We start from the raw sequence: 18,734 nt of genomic DNA on the forward strand, positions 1-18,734 counted from the left end.
GTCACCTGATCTGCGGCGGCAGCGGTGGCCGAGGCTGTGGAGACTGAAGCTGTGATGGCGGCGACGGTGGCGGCTCCGGTGCGGGCGGGGACGAGCAGGGCCCCAGCGTTTGGTCAAATGAAGTGGCTGCCACTGTTGCTGCTGGTGGCGGCGGCGGCGGCGGCGGCGGAGCAGCAGGTGCCACTGGTGCTGTGGTCGAGCGATCGGTGAGCGGGGTGGTGGGCTGGGGCGGGCTGTGCGGCGCCCCGTGGCGGTTGGGTTGGTGCCCTCGCTCGGCTCCTGGGCTGTTCTCGGCGAGAAGCTGCGAGGCCTAGAGGGGACTGTCCCTTGCTTGGCGGCCTACAGCGAATCGGCCGGATCGGATCTCCGGGACCCACACGTCAAACTGGGAGCCCGTGGGTTTCGGATCTGAAGCCATGCGCCCCCACCTGACAGCACCTTTTCTGTCCACTGACAGGGACTTGTGGGTTCCTGCGGCCGACACCCATGAGGGCCACATCACCAGCGACATGCAGCTCTCTACTTACTTAGACCCCGCCCTGGAGCTGGGCCCCCGCAACGTGCTGCTGTTCCTGCAGGACAAGGTGCGCCTGTCCCAGCCCTCTGTCCCTCAGTCATCAGGAGGCAGGCAGGCCCCTCCCCCCCAGGATAAGGAGACCCATTCCCCAAGGGAAGCTTCAGTGACCTTGTCCCAACTGCAGGGAGGTGTGGCTCCTGTCTTGGGAAGGCCCGTAGGAGAAGGTTCAGTGGGATTATAGTGAGGCCCCAGAAATGGCACCAACTTGACTGGGGGGAGAAAGTGGTCAGAGGCCGGAAGTCTACAGAGTACCATGAACTTGTCTGACCTACTCTATATGCTGGGGATGATTGTTGGCCGATGAGAAGACAGATGCCCAAGGAGGGGAAGTGACTGGCTCAAGGTCACACAGCTAATGGGTGGCCGAGTTGTGATTCTAATGGTAATGATCATAATAGAGAGGGGGGAAATGACCACTTACTGAGTGTTTCATGGGCACTGTGCTAAGCGGATGGCATTGTCTTGGTTTTACTACCAAGGAAACTAAAGCTTGTAGAGGTGCAGTGATTGGCTGGGTTGTGCACACCACAACTGGTTCCAGCCTGAGTCTGTCAGAACCCTCCCTGCGCTCCCCCCCCGCCCCCAGGCCAGTTTGTGCTCATAACTGGGTTTGTGCTCCCTCCCTCCCAGATCTCTCTGCCCTCCAACCAGGCATTCAGCCCATGAGAAGATTCTAGGGCAGTGTAGGTTTAGCTTTTGGGAAGTTATCGAGCCTCTGCTTGTCCCTTCCTTGTTCGTGGCCTGTATGGTTCATTCCCCTCATGGTCTTGCTCCATCACTCTGTGGGTAGCCTGTGGCGGGCATGCTCTCCTGAAGTCCTTCCAGGAGGCGGTAAATAATGTAGTCAGACTGGAACTCAATTCTAGTTCTACTACTTACCAGCCTCTGGTCTGCGAATGCCGGGTTCTGCATCTGTAAAATTCAGATACCACCTCATCAGAGGGCTGTGAGGAGCAATTCTTAAAATCCACGGAACACACCTCCCTGGATCCCTGTCTGATGGCGTTCACGCATTTAGCACATATGAACTGTCTACTATGTGCCAGTTATTAAGTGTTGGGGACATAGCAATGAGCAGAATAACCCGAGCCCCTACCCTGAGGAAGCTGATAGTCACGTGAGCATGACAAGTCAATGCTGAGTTCTTACATGCCATAATGTCAGTGCTATTGTGTTTAGAGAAGAAAGAAACAGGCTAGCCCTATTGTGGTGTGCACAAATGCAGCCAATCATTGCCAGAGGGACTGGCAACCCTATTTAAGGGAAAGCTGATCAGGCAAGGCTCACTGAGCAGAGACCTGAATGGAGGTCCCTACAGAGCCGTGTAGCTATCGGGGGAGGGTGTTCCTGGAAGAAGGTACAGCATGTGCAAAGGCCCTGGGCAAGACGGAAGAGCTGCTGTCACTGGAGTATACAGTAGTGAGTGAGAGTAAGGGGGAGGGGATGGTTAGCCAGGTAGCCAGGAGATGAGGAAAAAGGTTGGTTCCAGTTCTAAACGTGACAGGAAGCCTCGGGTGACTTCAAGCAGGAGGTGCCGCGAGGAGGAGGAGAGAGTGGCGGTTTCTGGGCTTCCGAAGGAGAGCCCAGGTGTCCAAACAAGGTCAGGATTCCTGCCCAGGAGGGAGAGGAAGCTGGCCAAGTGTGTATACTAAACAGAAGCTGATTAAGATCGCCTCCGGGCCTGATGGGGAAAAGCCGGAGAAAGCTGGGCGTTGGGGTGGCGGGGCAGGAGTTGAAGGGCATCTCTAGGTTGGAGAGGAAAAGGGATGTGCGTCCGGTTACTGTGGTCTGGAGGCCTCAGAAGACTTCAGTGCTTTCTCCAGCATGTTCGAGATCTTCACCTGTTTCTCCCCTTCCACCAAAACCAGGTGAGGAGGGGGACTTCTCACGCTCCTTTACAAAAGGTGCCATCCATGCCCGGCCAGTGTGGCTCAGTGGTTGAGCATCAACCTATGAATCAGGAGGTCATGGTTCAATTGCTGGTCAGGGCACTTGCCCAGGTTGCGGGCTCGAACCCCAATGGGGGTGGTGTGCAGGAGGCAGCCGATCGATAATTCTCTCTTTTTTTAAATTTCTTTATTGATTAAGGTATCACATAATTGTCCTCATCCCCCCATTCCCATCCCAAACCCCTCCCCACGCATGCCCCCACCCCCCTGTTGTCCGTGACCACTGGTTAGGCTCATAGGCATGCATACAAGTCCTTTGGTTGATCTCTCCCCCTTATCCCCACCTCCCCTACCTTCCCTCTGAGGTTTGACAGTCTGATCGATGCTTCCCTGTCTCCGGGTTTGTTCTTGTTCATCAGTTTATGTTGTTCATTATTTCCTCTAGATGCGTGAGATCATGTGATATAAGAAATACACTTATAAGAACTGAAAATGAGACAAGCAATAATGAGATGATTCTCATCATTCATGTTTCTCTCTCTCTCTCTCCCTCTCCCTTCCTCTGTGAAATGAAAAATATATTTTTAAAAAATCCCTTTGGTTCTAGCTGTTGCAACTGGTATGTTCTCCTTTTTTTTTTGTTAACTTCCCTTGAGGGGGGTGGGCATGTAGTAAATGCTTCTAACTGCCCAACCCCTCCCCTAGCTTCCCTCTTCCCTACCCAGTTCCTGTTGCCGAAGGCAGGCAGCTGACTCTTACTCCTGAAGTTACCACAAGTCAGCTGCCCGCACATTTCCTCCCAACCCCATGACTGCCTTCCATGTTTTCTCACCCTCACCCTCACCCTGCCAGGAGGGTGCTAGAGAAAAGAAAGAGCCCTAGCCGGTTGGGCTCAGTGGATAGAGTGTCGGCCTGTGAACCAAAGGGTCCCGTGTTCGATTTTGGTCAAGGGCACGTAGTGTGGTTCGCAGGCTACTCCCCGGGCCAGGCCCAGGTCTGGGAGAGCGTAGGAGGTAACCAATCGATATGTTTCTCACACATCGATGTTTCTCTCTGTCTTTCCCTCTCTCTTCCACTCTCTTTAAAAAACACACACAAAAAACTCGCCTTAGTTGGTCTGGCTCAGTGGATAGAGCATTGGCCTGCCCACTGAAGGGTCCCAGGTTCGATTCCGGGCAAGGGCACATGCCCCGGTTGCAGGCTCGAACCCCAGTAGGGGGCGTACAGGAGGCAGCCGATCAGTGATTCTCTCTCATCATTGATGTTTCTATCTCTCTCTCCCTCTCCCTTCCTCTCTGAAATCAATAAAATATATTTTTTTAAAAATCTCAATGGAAAAATATCCTCAGTTGAGAATTTAAAAAAAAAAATATATATATATCTATATATATCCTATATAATAAAAGCCTAATATGCAAATTGCCCCCTTGGATGGTCATTTGACCTGGAGTTGGACCAGGATAATGGGGGTTGGACTGCTCACTGTGACGTGTGCTGACCACCAGGGGGCAGCACAGAACATGGCCGGTGTTGGTGCGGGGGTCGGAGTGGGGTGGGGGGTGTGACGGGGATGGAGGTATGGTGAGAATGCAGGGTGTCTACTGAGCAAATGCAGGGTGTCTGCTGAGCTGGCTTTCACTCCCCCTGCTACCCTCCCCCTGGACGCCAGGTCTCAAGAGCCCGCCCCGGGAAGCTCCTGCACTCAGGTGCGGGGACGGGGGGGGGGGGGGGGGGGGGCGGGCGCCCATGAGGAGCCTGACCCACACCTGTGCGGCCTCTTCCGGGTGAGCTGGGCTGCAGCCACTGGGACCACAGGGGCCAGTTGGGTTCCCCGTGGGTTCACACAGGAGCTGGTCTGCAAGGCCAGCCGGGAGAGAGCACACTGTCTGCCTGGCTTCCGTGAGAGGCCTACACTGTGCCCCCGGCCCGTGGCGTCCAGCCACACTCACTGCATCTTTGTGTGGGGACTTGGGCACCGTAACTCAGGTGGAGGAGGGCGCACGGGGACCTGGGGGCCCAGGTGCTGCCCAGGGCCCAGACGTCAGCTGGGACCTGCCCTTCCACATGAGACGCTCGCACTTTGATCGCTGTGGGGAGTGGGCCTAAGCCGGCAGTCAGACATCCCCCAAGGGCTCCCAGACTGTGAGAGGGCACAGGCTGGACTGAGGGACTCCCGCCGAGTGTGCGAATTTCGTGCACTGGGCCTCTAATATATGAAAGAACCTTCTATCCCCACCCCCCACCCCAAACTTGCCCTTGCTTGCTTTTCTGACCAGACCAAATCTGACCCGAAGTGAGATTTTGCTGGCCCTGCAAATGCACAGGGAAGGGGTCTGCCCCCTGCCCTGGCCCTGGCCACTTCTGAGGCTCTCTTCCATGCTTCCCTACTAGTTGAGCATTGAGGACTTCACGGCATATGGTGGTGTGTTTGGAAACAAGCAGGACAGCACCTTTTCTAACCTGGAGGTAAGAGTCCTCTCCCAGATGTGGGCATGGGGGCTGTCCCACCCCCCACCCCATAGCACAATAAAGAACTGTTTCCCGAACCTTAGTGTGGGGCGTGCACGAGGCAGCTGATCAGTGATCCTCTCTAATTGATGTTTCTATCTCTCTATCCCTCTCCCTTCCCCTCTCTCTAAAAATAAAACAAACAAACAAAACACAGCCCTGGCTGGCATGGCTCAGTGGCTAGAGTGTCATCCTGCACACCAGAGGGTTGCAGGTTCGATTCCCAGTCAAGGGCATGTACCTTGTTGCAGGTTCAATCCCCACCCCATCAGGGTGTGTGCGGGAAGCAACCAATTGATGTGTCTCTTTCTACATCTCTCTCTCTCTCTCTCTCTCTCTCTCTCTCTCTCTCTCTCTCCCCCCCTACTCTCTCCCTTCCACTCTCTCTAAAATTCAATGGAAAAAAATATCCTCACTCCTCAGGTGAGGACTTAAAAAAAAAAAGGGTAAAAGAAATATTTAAAACCCTACCTGGTTTGGCTCAATGGATAAAGCATCGGACCATGGACTGAAGGGTCCTGGGTTAGATTCTGGTCAAGGGCACGTACCTTGGTTGCAGGTTCGATCCCTGGCCCACGAGGGAGGCAACCAATCTATGTGTATCTCTCACATCGATGTTTCTCTCTGTGTCTCCCCCTCCTTTCCACTCTCTCTAAAAGTCAATGGAAAAATATTCTCGGGTGAAGAGTAACCAAAAAAAAAAAACAAAACCAAAAAAACACACAACCTGTTTCCTTAGGAACCAGAGGTACTGGCTTTGGGGGTAGAAAGGCATGAGTGTCAGGGTCCAGGGTTGCGGGGCATTTTCTTTTTGACCCTGAATGAGAGTCAATCCTGTGGGTGTGGCTTGCAGGGGAGGGCTGCCAGAGCGGTGTGAGGGGCTGGCTCAGGCCAGGTCCCTTTTGCTAACTCATCCTCCACGTCTCCTTTGTCCCCAGAATGCCCTGGACTTGGCCCCCTCCTCTCTTGTGCTTCCTGCTGTTGACTGGTATGCAGTCAGCACTCTGACCACGTACCTGCAGGAGAAGCTGGGGGCCAGCCCCTTGCACGTGGACCTGGCCACCCTTCGGGAGCTAAAGCTCAATGCCAGCCTCCCGGCCCTGCTGCTCATCCGCTTGCCCTACACAGCCAGGTATGGCCCGGCCTCCAGCCACAAGGCTCTGGGCTCTGGTAGCACAACCCAGTCAACGATGACAGTCCTTCCGTTCAGAACCCTGAAGCCCTTCCAGAAGGTGCCCTGTATCGCCAGAAGAGACTGGAAGGGCCTCTGGCCGGGCTGTGATTCACAAGTCAGTGCCCTGCACTGAACTGGGCCTCGCGGGCCTCCAGAGACAAGGTGGACGTAGGCTCTGGTGGTAGGGAGCCAACTCGCCTTGCCAGGACCCGTTCACACAGCAGGTAGCAGGGACATGAGTGGGACCATGAAGTGGAGGGTGGGGGGAGGGGCAAGGGATTCCAGGCAGGGCCTTGAGGTGAGCGAAGATGTGGAGGGATCCCAGCTGGTGTGGCTCAGTGGTGGAGCGTCAACCTATGAACCAGGAGGTCACAGTTCTATTCCTGGTCAGGGCACATGCCCGGGTTGCTGGCTCAATCCCCAGTGTGGGGATGTCCAGTAGGCAGCTGTTCAATGATTCTCTCTCATCATTGATGTTTCTCTCTCTCCCTCTTCCTTCCTCTCTGAAATCAATAAAAGTATATATTAAAAAAAAAAGATATGGAGGGTGGGTGGCTCCCAGAGCCCCAGCTAGAGTGCTAGGTGAAGGGCTCGTTGGGGAAGGATGCTGGCATTGAGTGGAGGACACACTAGGGGTGCGGCTGGGGATGGTGGAGAGCCATTTGGATTGTGGGGCTCTAACGCTCAATCTTTTCCATAGCTCGGGTCTGATGGCACCACGGGAAGTCCTCACAGGCAATGGTGAGTGGGTCAGGGAGGGGGCACGTTCTCCATCCCTCCTCAGCCCTCCCCGCAGAGTGGTTCTCAGCTCCTCGGCTCCTCCTCACCCCCAGCGTGGCTTCCTGCTTCTTGGAGCAACTGGCAGCTGATCAGGGAAATGCTGGCCCTCGGGCCTCATCCGTTGGGCCTGCCTCGTAGAGATTTGGGGATGTCTAGGGGTCCTCTCTGCGGGAGCCTGGGAGCCAGTTTCCACTGAGGCAGCCTGAATCCTTTAGTGTGGGTTTAAGAGACCAGCAGCATTTCAAAAAACGGTTCTGAACACTTGTCTTCTCCTTCTTTTTTAATACCGTATTTTCCGGCGCATAAGACGACTGGGCATATAAGATTTTCCTGGGTTAAAAAGTCGTCTTATACGCCGGAAAATACGGTATTTTTTGTATTGATTTCAGAGAGTAAGGGAGAGAGAGATAGAAATGTAAGTGATGAGAGCAAATCATTGATCAGCTGCCTCCTGTACGCCCCACACTGGGGATTGAGCCTGCAACCCAGGCACATGCCCTGACGGGGAATCGAACCCTGACCTCCTGGTTCATAGGTCGATGCTCAACCACTGAGCCACACTGGCCAGGCATCACTTGTCTTCTTTTTTGCTATAACGGACAGTCAGTCATTCCCATTGGAAAGGTCACTGGTAAACCTTCCACTGGGTGGGTTCGAAGTTGCATATATCTTTGTCTTTTCCCATTCCCTTTCGTTAGGCCTGGGCATTAGGGAGCTGACAACGGAGGCCACAGGTGGCCCAGGGGGGGCTCGGGGTGGGCAGGACGAACAGCAGCTGCTGTCAGGGATCCTGAATGGAAACTGAAAACACTATTGAAGGCTAACGGGAGCCGAATGACTCATCAGGGGTCTCAGTGTCCCACCGCAGAGGACATGTTAGTTTCCGGGGGTGGGAAGACCTCACAGTGCAGACCCCTGGTGGTCGCCACCTGGGTGAGAGGGTTTCCCTGAGCTCCATCAAGAGGGCACTGATGGGTGTGCAAGGGCACAACCTTGCCTCTGGTGGCTTCTGCTGTGTGAAGGTCAGGCAGTGGGAAGCGTTGCTCTAGGCGTCCACCTGTGACCTGGTTCTCTGCTCTCCCCGTTGCCCCTCAGATGAGGTCATTGGGCAGGTGCTGAGCATGCTCAAGTCGGAAGATGTCCCGTACACAGCGGCCCTCACAGCGGTCCGCCCTTCCAGGGTATGTGCCCTGCCGCAGGGGCTCTGGGGGGTGTGGGCAGAGGCCACGTGGTGCGTGGGCCTGGAGGGGGGTGTGTGGCTCCGATGGCCTCAGTGGGGGCCAGCTTCTCCCCTGAGCCCATGACAGGGGGACGAATACGAACCTGCTTACTCCTGCCAGGTGCAGCTTTCTGAACGCCCTGTCAGTCTTACGGGCTGGCAAATGCTCGGACAATTAAGTCCAGATGTTCCCTAATTGGTGGGACTAGGACTACCCCAGAGGTTTAGGGGCCAGCCGGAGGAAAGGCCTCTGAGTATGACCGGTGGGACCACAGATGGTGGAGAGGGACAGTGAGGACAGGCCACTTGGTCTGGGCCTGCTCCCAGGGCCGTTGAGAGAAGGCTTGTGGGCTGTCTCTGCAGGTGGCCCGCGATGCAGCCCTGGTGGCCGGGGGGCTAGGTCGGCAGCTGCTGCAAACAACGCCCAAACAGCCCGTGTCCGTTGTGGTTCACCCCCCTGTGAGTTATAACGATACTGCTCCCCGGATCCTGTTCTGGGCCCAGAACTTCTCAGTGGCTTATAGGGACAGCTGGGAAGACCTGACCGCCAGGACCTTTGAGGCCCCATCTCTCAACCTGACCGGCTCCTTCTGGAATGACTCCATTGCCAGGTGAGGGCAAAGGACCTGTCACTTTGGGTGGGCATATGTGCTGGTGGTGTGTGTTCACCATGGGAATGCTGCGGGGGCGGGGGGGGGGGGCTGCTACTGGAGGGCCCTTGGAGTGGGGGTTGCTCAGAGTTCTGCTCCCCCATGCCTTCTAGTCCTTGACTGGGACCTTGGCTGTTACTACTCCCCAGTCACCTGGGAACCAGACGCCTCCCCCTTGAGCGGCCTCAAGGCGACTGCACTATGGTGTATACCATGCCCGAGCAAGTTCTGGGGCCCCCATACCTTCCCTGTGCCGTGAGAGAGATTGCCCTCACTCCCAAAACCCAACCTGGGCACCTCAACAGCCCCAAGGGGGGCGGGTCTTAAAGGAGGAGGGGCAGTGGGTTCAGGGGAGCCAGAGGAAGGAGCCCTCAGCTGGAGGTGGGGGACCCGCATGCTGGTTCCTGACCTAGAATGTGACAGGGTCTCAGTTTTCCCATCTGTCAAATGGGGGCACTGCCTCTTCAGGTGGCTGCAAGGACCCAGGCAGCTTACGTGGGAGCAGACTTGAGCAATGTGGTCTAAGGTGCTCAAGGCCCTTTCCGAGCCTCACTTGCCTCTCACTCTGGTCCTACAGGCTTTCGCTGACCTATGAACAACTCTTTGGTGCCACAGTGACATTTAAGTGAGTCCGAGGGGCGGTGGAGGTGTGGGCGGACTGCTGTGGCCCTGGCTTCCTCAGCTACCTGACACCCCTGTGGTCTCCCCCAGGTTCACTCTGGTGAACCGCTTCTATCCAGTGTCGGCCCGGCACTGGTTTACCATGGAGCGCCTCGAAATCCACAGCAATGGCTCTGTGGCCTACTTCAACGTCTCCCAGATCACAGGGCCCAGCATCTACTCCTTCCACTGCCAGTACGTCAGCAGTCTTAGCAACAAAGGCAGTATCCTTGTGCCCGACACACAGCCCTTTCTCTGGCAGATGACTCTTGAGGACTTCCAGGTAGGAAGCAGGGAGGAGCCCAGCCTGGGAGTAGCAGGGTCTGGGTAGAGGGGAGGAAGCAGAGTCCTGAAGTCTTTAAAAAATATATTTAAAATAAGAACATATTAATATATATATACTAGCGTTCCCGTTGCAGGAAAAATCCTGCAATAGGGTTTCCTGCTGCACTCTACCCCGCCCTGCCTGCTCTCCTCCCTTGTCCCCCCCCGCCCGCCTTCTCCGCCAGCCCCCCTGCTTTTCCCTTCTCCCCCGGCCCCGCCTCCGCTCCTCCCTTCTCCCCGGCCCCGCCTGCTCAACTTCCTTCTCCCCCAGCCCCGCCTCCGCTCCTCCCTTCTCCCCTGGCCCCACCTCCGCTCTTCCCTTCTCCTCCCCCCCCTGGCTTGCTTGCTTCTGCGCAGCTTTGCTCCCTTCTGCGGCTCTTGGCTTCTTTCTACGCTGTCTTGAGATGCAAATTAGCCTCCATCTTTGTTGGGGTAATTTGCATATTTGTCCTGATTGGCTGGTGGGCGTGGCTTGGCTGGTGGGCGTGGCTTGGGCATAGCAAAGGTGCGGTCAATTTGCATATTTGTCTATTATTAGATAGGATATATATTAAAATATATTCTTATTTATTTCATAGAGGAAGGGAGAGAGAGAGAGAAACATCAATGATGAGAGAGAATCATTGATCGGCTGCCTCCTGCACGCCCCACAATGGGGATTGAGCCCGCAACCTGGGCATGTGCCTTGACCAGGAATCGAACCATGACCTCCTGGTTCATAGGTCAATGCTCAACCACTGAGCCACGCCGGGTTGATACCCTTTGGGCTTGGGCTCAGGAACGTAGTTGAGAGCCCTGTCCCCCCACGATGCTCCCTTCCCACTAACTTGGGAACCGCAACCCTTACTGGGCCTCCCTCTCCGTGGGGCCACTCGGTCCTTTCTGTCCCCCAGATCCAGGCCTTCAACGTGACAGGCGAGCAGTTCTCCTATGCCACCGACTGTGCGGGCTTCTTCTCCCCGGCCATCTGGATGGGGCTGCTCACCTCCTTGTTCATGCTTTTCATCTTCACCTATGGCCTGCACATGATCCTCAGCCTCAAGACCATGGACCGCTTTGACGACCACAAGGGCCCCACCATCACTTTGACCCAGATTGTGTGACCCTGGGCCCACTGGGGGTTAAGGGTGTGATGGTGTCCACGTTGTCACTTTCTCACCTCAAGGCATGCTGGACCGAAGGACTTCCTTCTCTTCCTACCATAGCATGAACCCCCAACTCCCCTCAGTCTGTTTTGCTCCTATTCAACCCTGTGAGGGGCTTCCCTGGGGCTGCCCACCCCCCCCCCCACCCCATCTCTATCAACAGGTGTACATATTCTGAGTAGATAGTAGACAAATCTCCCAGGGTTGGTGATTATAAAGGGAGGGGACATGAATTCTAGAGCCTCTCTCTCTTCCCCCCCTCTCTCCTTATTTATTTTCATATCTCCACCTTCACCCCTTGCTGTTTATAGTGCTTTTTGTGTAGCCAGTGCTTTATGGGGTTCCCTGCAGCAGCCAGGAGCTGGAGATTCCCTGAGTTGGGGGTGGGTGGGGTGAAAGTACCCTTTAACTGTCCTGCTTGGCTAGTGTTGTTTTTGGTGATGTGCTAACAATAAGCAGTACACGGGTTTATTTTTGTGGCCTGGGAAGGAAGGGACCGCCACGGCAGGTGGCCTGGGTGTGCTCACTGGGTTCCTGGCAGGCTCGGTGGGTTTCCTTCCTAATAAAATAAAGATGGGTCACCATGCTTCGGCCTCTTGTCGCTCATTTCTGCACTGGATATGCGGGGTGTGCTTGGCTGGGGGCTTCCGGGGAGGCGCCCAGGTGTAGCTATAGCCAAGTGCGGCCCAGGGGGAGGCGGGAAGGGCTGCAGGGGTCCTGGGAGCCCGGGAGATCCAGAGGGTCTTTAGCAAGCTGGACCCCCTAAGTAGCTAGTGTGTGTGTGTGTGTGGGGGGGGGGGGGGGGGCTGCAGTGCACCGGCAGGAAGGGCCAGGGCTGTCAGAGTCTGGGAATGACAGCTATGACAATGGCAGCCCTCAAGTCCCCCTGGGGCCGCAGGGGCTGCTGCAGGGGTGTGTGCCGGCCGCGCTGAGCATCCCAAAGGGCGGGGCAGGCGCACCGGCTCCCGCGCACTGATCCCCATCCTCGGTTGCTGCACCGCCACCGGCGGCCCCGCCCGCCCCGCCCCGCTCCCCTCCCCTCCCCTCCCCTCCCCTCGGGGCTCTCGGCGAGCGGAGCCGCCCGCGGGGCCTGCGCTGGTGCTGAGGCCAGGGCCCTGGCAGCCCTCCCGGGAGGTGAACCGGGGAGGCGGTGGCCCCGGCCGTGCGCGGCGGAGCGCGGGGAGGGACGGACTCTTTGACGCGGCGGAGGGATCGGAGGGGAGGGGGGGGGGGCGGCTGACGCTCCGCCATCTTTGGTCCAGTGCGGCGGCAGCGGCGGCGGCTGTGGTGAAGCAGGAGGAGGAGCCCACGGCGCTGGCACCGAGGCCTGACCATGGATGAAGAATACGATGTGATCGTGCTGGGCACCGGCCTCACCGTAAGTGCGGCCCCGGGCGCCCGGAGCCCCACATCGCCCCATCCTCCCCGCAGTGCTGCCGCCCCCGACCCCATCCTGTCACTGCCATCAGCAGCGCTGCCGACCCCGGCTGGCTCTCTGGTCCCCTAAAAAAAAAAACAGCCCCGTGCCCACCCCCACGATGTCGCCTCTACCCACTGCCGTGGCTCCTTCTCTAAGAAATGGCCCCCGTTTTTTCTGCCCCTTCTACTCCCCGGGCCCCGACAGCCGGCCCCTTCTGCCCTCCCCATCCCAGCCTGCACCCCCACTCGACCCTATGCTCCCCAGAGCCCCCCGCCCTGTACCCCCCCACTCAGCCCTATACCCCCCAGAGCCCCTCGCCCCGACACCGGCCCGTTCAGCATCCCCTCTCATCTTGCGCTAATCCTGATGCGGATGAAATAGAAGGACCTTGGGTCAGGGGCCCTCGGCCAGGGTGGACCCTCATCTTGCCTTCTCGGCTTTTTATGGGGCCCGGGGACCCAGGGAATGTTCCAGAAGGAGCAGTAGTGGGGGCAGTGGCCACATTCCCGCTACTCCTCCTATCCTTCCCCCCCCCCTCCAGTTTCCCATGGATACCTCAGGCTGACTAGTGTCTGCAGCCTTTGTCTTTGGGTTAGTGACAGTGAATGGTGGGGTGTTTATCTTCCCCCTTTCCCTCAGACCCCGTTGGACTGCTCCTCTGAGAGACATTTCCCTCGGTCGTGGCGCAGGAGCCCCTCCCCTGGTGGGAAGACTCCGGGTCAGGGGCCACTTGGAGGACCCAGCAGCCCAGGGTGGGTGGGGTCTGCGATTCCTGGACCATGCTAAGCCTTTCTTCTCTTCCCTTCCGGGGGTCCCTCACCATCCAGCGGGGTCTCCTCTGTGGCTCATTGTATCTTATCTGTCTTTTCTTGCAGCTCTATGTAGAGAGCTGGTGTAGATAGATGACTTTCTTGGTGTGCGAGTTGCTGGATAGACCATCCTTGTGTCTGCTGGATACTCTCCTGCTAGGCTCCCATCATTTCTTTATCTCTTTGCCCCGCAAGGTTATTATAAAGGAGACTGTGGTCAGATGAAACCATTGCCCCCTAATTTTAGGCCACTCGGCCAGCAGGGGGTGATGGTGATGGTGATGGTGATGGTGAAAGGAGCTGTCCATTGGTGCGGAGTCTTTCTAGCTTTGCTGTCCTCTCCCGTTTGAGGTGGGGAACCAGTAAGGGCTGCTGGCAGGGAATATGGGCAGGTGGGAGTGCAGCAAATGCCATCCCTTCTGCAGGAATGCATCCTGTCGGGCATCATGTCTGTGAATGGGAAGAAGGTGCTGCACATGGACCGGAACCCCTACTATGGGGGTGAGAGCTCCTCCATCACACCCCTGGAGGAGGTGAGGCCGCCTGAGCCCAGGCCCATCCCTTGTTCACCTCTTGCATCTCGTGCTGAAGTAGCTCCTTAGGTTTCCGGGGCAGGAGGGGCGGGGGAGGGAGGGGTGGTCTTAGAGGTGCCTCTCTTTCTCTCCTTCCTGCTTACAGCTGTATAAGCGTTTTCAATTGCTGGAGGGGCCACCTGAGTCGATGGGCCGGGGCCGAGACTGGAATGTTGATCTGATCCCCAAATTCCTCATGGCCAATGGTGAGGGAGACGCAGGACGTATTGCAGTGTGGGGGGGGGCGGGTGATTGGGACAACCAGAGAGGGGTCAGGCTCCAAAGAAGGGGCAGCCAGAGCAGCTAGAGCTTCTGAGGGAGCCACGCTGATACTGTTGCCTTTCCCTCACCACCCTGCAGGGCAGCTGGTCAAGATGCTACTGTATACAGAAGTGACTCGCTACTTGGACTTCAAGGTGGTGGAAGGCAGCTTTGTCTACAAGGGAGGCAAGATCTACAAAGTGCCATCCACTGAGACTGAAGCCTTGGCTTCTAGTGAGTACGGGTCCCCTGAGCCAGAGAATCTTGGGGATGGGGGCAGCCATCCAGAACAGGGCGTCCCTTGCCCAAGGTCACATTCCCCATGCAGTACCAGAAGTCCCTTGCTCTATCTCTTCTCTACCCCCCTGGGCTGTCCCTCACCCTGGTTGCCAAGAGGGAAGTCCATGTACACGGGGGATGTGGAGGGGGGGACTCCATGAAAGACTTCAGCCTTTTAAAAAATTTTCAGAGAGAGATAGAAATATCCATGATGAGAGAGAATCATGGATCGGCTGCCTCCTGCACCCCCCCCCCCCCACACACACAGGAGATCAAGCCTACAACCCGGCATGTGCCCTGACTGGGATCGAACCATGACCTCCTGGTTCATAGGTCGAGATGCTCAGCCACACTGGCCGGGCAAGACTTCAGCTTTTGATAGGGGCTGCACCTGAGCAGTGAAACATCCTCCAGTGTCAGAGCCAGGAGGGCCCTCACAGCCTTTCCAGAGGGGAAACTGAGGCTGAGAAGGGCAGAGGGGTTAATCTGAGGTCACATGGTAGTGAGCAAGATAACTCAGCCGCCGGGAGCTAGGGAACCTGCTTCCTTGGCCTGCCGAGTGGGAAGGAGAGGTTCACGTTCTGTGGTGTGAAGGCTTTCCTTGCATCGTCTCTGCAGATCTGATGGGGATGTTTGAGAAACGGCGCTTCCGCAAGTTCCTAGTGTTCGTGGCAAACTTTGATGAGAATGATCCCAAGACCTTTGAGGGCGTCGACCCCCAGAGCACCAGCATGCGCGAAGTCTACCGGAAGTTTGACTTGGGCCAGGACGTCATTGACTTCACTGGCCACGCCCTGGCGCTCTACCGCACTGATGAGTGAGGGGAAGCTGTCATGGCACACTGCACCTCACCTGGCCTGAGCCCTGCCCTCCCCACCCCTGCCTACTGCTCCCTCGGTCCACTGTGCACATCTCTTGTCCTCAGCCACACCCTCACCTGTTGCTTTTCCATTCCTTCCCTGTGTTGAACCCATAAGTTTCCCCAGGCCATTGAGGGCGGGGGGAATGCTAGCCTGGTGCCTGGGTGGGGGTGAGCTGGGGTTCTGCTGTTGGAGCCTCTTCTTCTGACCCTGCCACCCCCCTCCCGCCCCCAGCTACTTGGACCAGCCTTGTCTCGAGACCATCAACCGCATCAAGTTGTACAGCGAGTCCCTGGCCCGGTATGGCAAGAGCCCATATTTATACCCACTCTATGGCCTTGGAGAGCTGCCTCAGGGCTTTGCAAGGTGAGAGCATAGCTTCTTTCAGTTGGCAGTACTGAACAGGACGAAGGCTAAGAATGGGAATGGCCCCGTGAGCATTTTCATAGCATCCTGTACTTTGCCCTCTTGGTCTCCATTTACTTTGCATCTTCCTTGGGTGCCAGGGGGCCGCAGCAATGTGTTCAAGTGCAGAGTTGAAGGGGCAGGCCACTGCAGACGGGGCTTGCTTGGCTCCTGGCCTGTCAGGTAGTGGGAAGACTGGGCCAGGGTCCTTGGAACCTTGAGTCAGGGCTTGTCCAGAGCCCTTAGTTTTGTTCCTCAGACCACTTCCGTGAGGAGCTATGCCCTCATGCCACCCTTACACTAGCCCTTTACAGGATATTCTGGATGACAGATCTGGGTAGAACCATTGGGTCTCCTGAGCTCTGCCTGCTTGGGGCAGCCTTCTCTGTACCCCAGGGCTGGTGGGGGGAGGGTGCAGTGGCACTGGTCCCTGTTTCTTCTGGGTGGGTACTTCACCATCACTCTCCCCACCATAGATTGAGTGCCATCTATGGGGGGACATATATGCTGAACAAACCTGTGGATGACATCATCATGGAGAATGGCAAGGTGGTGGGTGTGAAGTCTGAGGGAGAGGTAAGCCTTCCCTGTGGTGCAGTCATGACGGTGTGGGTGGAATTTGTTCTTCTCCTTAGAGGTTCTCTTCCCAGTGACCCCGGCTCTGCTGGGTTTGCTGCTGCTCACCTCTGAGGGCCTCGGGTTGGGCAGTGGAGCTCCAGGAGTCTACATAGCCATTCCTGTTGGCAAGAGGTATCTCTCCAGGCCCATGTGCTGTGTCGGTGGTCTAGGGAGTGTTCCTGATCAGTGTCAGCAAAGGGGTTCGCCCAGCTCGGCGTACTTCCCAGAGATGCAGGATGAAGCTGTTTGCTACATACAGGAGGGGCAGTGGCTACAGCTCCGAGGAGTGCCCTGCCTGCCGGGGCTGCCAGCCCTAGCTGTGGGCCCATCTCTATGACCACCTAGGGGAGTGTTGGATAGGGACAAGGCCTTTGGGTGCGTTCACAGGTGGCCCGATGCAAGCAGCTGATCTGTGATCCCAGCTACATTCCAGACCGTGTGCGGAAGGCTGGCCAGGTTATCCGAATCATCTGTATCCTCAGCCACCCCATCAAGAACACCAACGATGCCAACTCCTGCCAAATCATCATCCCCCAGAACCAGGTCAACAGGAAGTCAGGTGGGCTGAGCTCCATGTGACTTCCTCCAGGGGGTTGTCTTTGGGGTGACTCTGCCTGTCCTCATAAGCCTAGGGGCTCTGCCTGATCCCTCCCTGGAAGAATAGGGACCCGCATCACAGTCCCCATGACTTGGGGCCTTAGGGATTGGGTGGCTTGGACTCTTCCCCCTTCATGAAGGCGGCAGCTTGGATGCTGCCTGCTGTGTGGAGCTGGGGAGGGTCAGGCAGGCCCAAATGGAGCCAATCCCCGGGAGCCCTTTGTGTGCCCGCGTTAATGGAGCGCTTCCTGCGGACAGACATCTACGTGTGCATGATCTCCTACGCACACAACGTGGCTGCTCAGGGCAAGTACATCGCCATTGCCAGCACCACGGTGGAGACCTCGGAGCCCGAAAAGGAGGTTGAGCCAGCCCTGGAGCTACTGGAGCCCATTGACCAGAAGTGAGGGGCTTGGTGGGGGCACGGGGGCGGGGGGGAAGGACATGGAGCCAAGGAGCTGGGGGACTAGGGGACGGGTACCATGGAGGGCAAAGCTGGTTGTGAGACCTGTCCCCTCCCCTCCATCTGCCCTTCAGGTTTGTGGCCATCAGTGACTTGTATGAGCCCATCGACGATGGTTCTGAGAGCCAGGTGAGCAGCCTGTCCTGGCCCCAGCCCCTGGCTGCTTGCCCAGGGCCCCTACCCAACTCACCCTGGGCCCTGGCTCTGGCTGTTTTCAGGTGTTCTGTTCCTGCTCCTATGATGCCACCACACACTTTGAGACAACCTGCAATGACATCAAAGACATCTACAAGCGTATGGCAGGCTCCGCCTTTGACTTTGAGAACATGAAGCGCAAACAGAACGATGTCTTTGGAGAAGCTGACCAGTGATTGCTGACCCTCCCCCAGCCCCAGATGCCCCTCCCCTGTTCTCCTCCAGGGCTCGGGAGATGGGCATGGCTGGGCACCCCTGTTTCCAGCATCCTCTGCTTCCCCCACCACATTCCTGTCACCCACCTCATTGATTCACTGACCAAATCCTTAATCTTAGTGATGGTTTGGGAGATGGGCGGGGGGTTGGCTAGTATCCTCTTTCTTGGCCCTTCCTTATCCTGGGAAAAGAGGGTTCCTCTCCTTGTCTGTGTTTCTTCCCCCGACCCCGAATTCTTCTGCTCTGTATGGGAAGAACACGGAGGAAAAGCTGACTTCTGCCCCCACTGCTCCTACTCCCACTGTAGTGGCCTTTGGAGATGCCCCCTGCCTCCCCCCACCACCTCTTGTGTGTTGGAGAGAAGGGGCCCTCCCAGCACAAAGTTTCATCCTTCGTCCCTCCCCACCCTGTTAATTTATTCTAATTTATTAACTTCTGCCGACCCTGTCTGAGAAGAGAGTTCTGGACCCCTCCCTTGCAGTCTTGGTGCGGCCTAGGGCTGTGGAGCAGCTCCCCCGGCTACCTGGGCGGCCTGGGACGGGGAAGGGCTTGGGTGTGGCCCCGTTGGAGGTTGATCTTGCTGTTTTTGTTCCTTTGTGTCTTTGTATTTGTGTCCTTTGGTTCTGAGAGAAATGTGAGCAAAGCAGAAGGAGGTGGGAAAACGGATCTAGACCCCTCCCCCAGTGTGCCCTGCCCCCACCCTTTCCCTTAGTGGTGGGAAACCCTTATCTTTCAAAGTGGATGTGTGCCCTTCCCCAACCTCTAGTGTATTTCACAGAAAACAAAACCTCCCAATAAAACTGTGTGGAAACCTGAGCCCAGATCTTTAGCATTATTGCCCCCAAACTGGGCACTGCTTAGGGCCTCAGCTTTCCTGGGATGTCATGCTGTCCCTGTGAGTTTGGGACTCTGGCTTAGGTTGGCCCCAGATGGCTACAAACAGGTCGCTTTCTTCATCAGGGAATTAAAAGAGCTCCTGAACTGAAAGGGCCTGTGCAGAGGAAACGGGTCCCATAAACCTTCCCTGGGGGTCAGTGTGAAAGGAACCGGGAGAGGGGTCTGGCCTGAGGTGGGGTTGAAGCAGAGGAGCAGGGTCCTTGCCTCCAAGTCAAG

General features: G+C 56.8%; 2 protein-coding genes across 5 annotated transcripts; both read left to right on the forward strand.

Annotated features, from left to right (window-relative positions):
• ATP6AP1 (ATPase H+ transporting accessory protein 1) lies at positions 1-11,512 on the forward strand. Of its 2 annotated transcripts, XM_008159268.3 has the most exons (10): positions 1-206; positions 458-584; positions 4,858-4,932; positions 5,913-6,106; positions 6,849-6,889; positions 8,024-8,109; positions 8,511-8,758; positions 9,375-9,422; positions 9,509-9,740; positions 10,675-11,512. In XM_008159268.3, exons 1-10 carry the CDS (start codon positions 55-57, stop codon positions 10,882-10,884), a joined length of 1,413 nt encoding a protein of 470 aa, XP_008157490.1. In that variant the 5' UTR covers positions 1-54; the 3' UTR covers positions 10,885-11,512. The 2 variants fall into 2 exon arrangements, with proteins under 2 accessions (XP_008157490.1, XP_054568444.1); XM_054712469.1 differs by lacking the exons at positions 1-206; positions 458-584 and adding an exon at positions 2,329-2,445.
• A 671-nt stretch (positions 11,513-12,183) lies between these two features.
• GDI1 (GDP dissociation inhibitor 1) lies at positions 12,184-18,437 on the forward strand. Of its 3 annotated transcripts, XM_008159269.3 has the most exons (11): positions 12,184-12,304; positions 13,581-13,688; positions 13,834-13,933; positions 14,088-14,222; positions 14,886-15,084; positions 15,362-15,493; positions 16,009-16,108; positions 16,538-16,709; positions 17,006-17,150; positions 17,285-17,339; positions 17,429-18,437. In XM_008159269.3, exons 1-11 carry the CDS (start codon positions 12,260-12,262, stop codon positions 17,579-17,581), a joined length of 1,344 nt encoding a protein of 447 aa, XP_008157491.1. In that variant the 5' UTR covers positions 12,184-12,259; the 3' UTR covers positions 17,582-18,437. The 3 variants fall into 3 exon arrangements, with proteins under 3 accessions (XP_008157491.1, XP_054568563.1, XP_027991885.1); XM_054712588.1 differs by lacking the exons at positions 13,581-13,688; positions 13,834-13,933 and having other exon boundaries at positions 12,248-12,304; XM_028136084.2 differs by lacking the exons at positions 12,184-12,304; positions 13,834-13,933 and having other exon boundaries at positions 13,631-13,688.
• Positions 18,438-18,734: the final 297 nt, after the last annotated feature.

This window comes from Eptesicus fuscus, chromosome 1 (genome assembly GCF_027574615.1).
Source record: "Eptesicus fuscus isolate TK198812 chromosome 1, DD_ASM_mEF_20220401, whole genome shotgun sequence".
In the NCBI taxonomy this organism is placed as follows: Eukaryota; Metazoa; Chordata; class Mammalia; order Chiroptera; family Vespertilionidae; genus Eptesicus; species Eptesicus fuscus.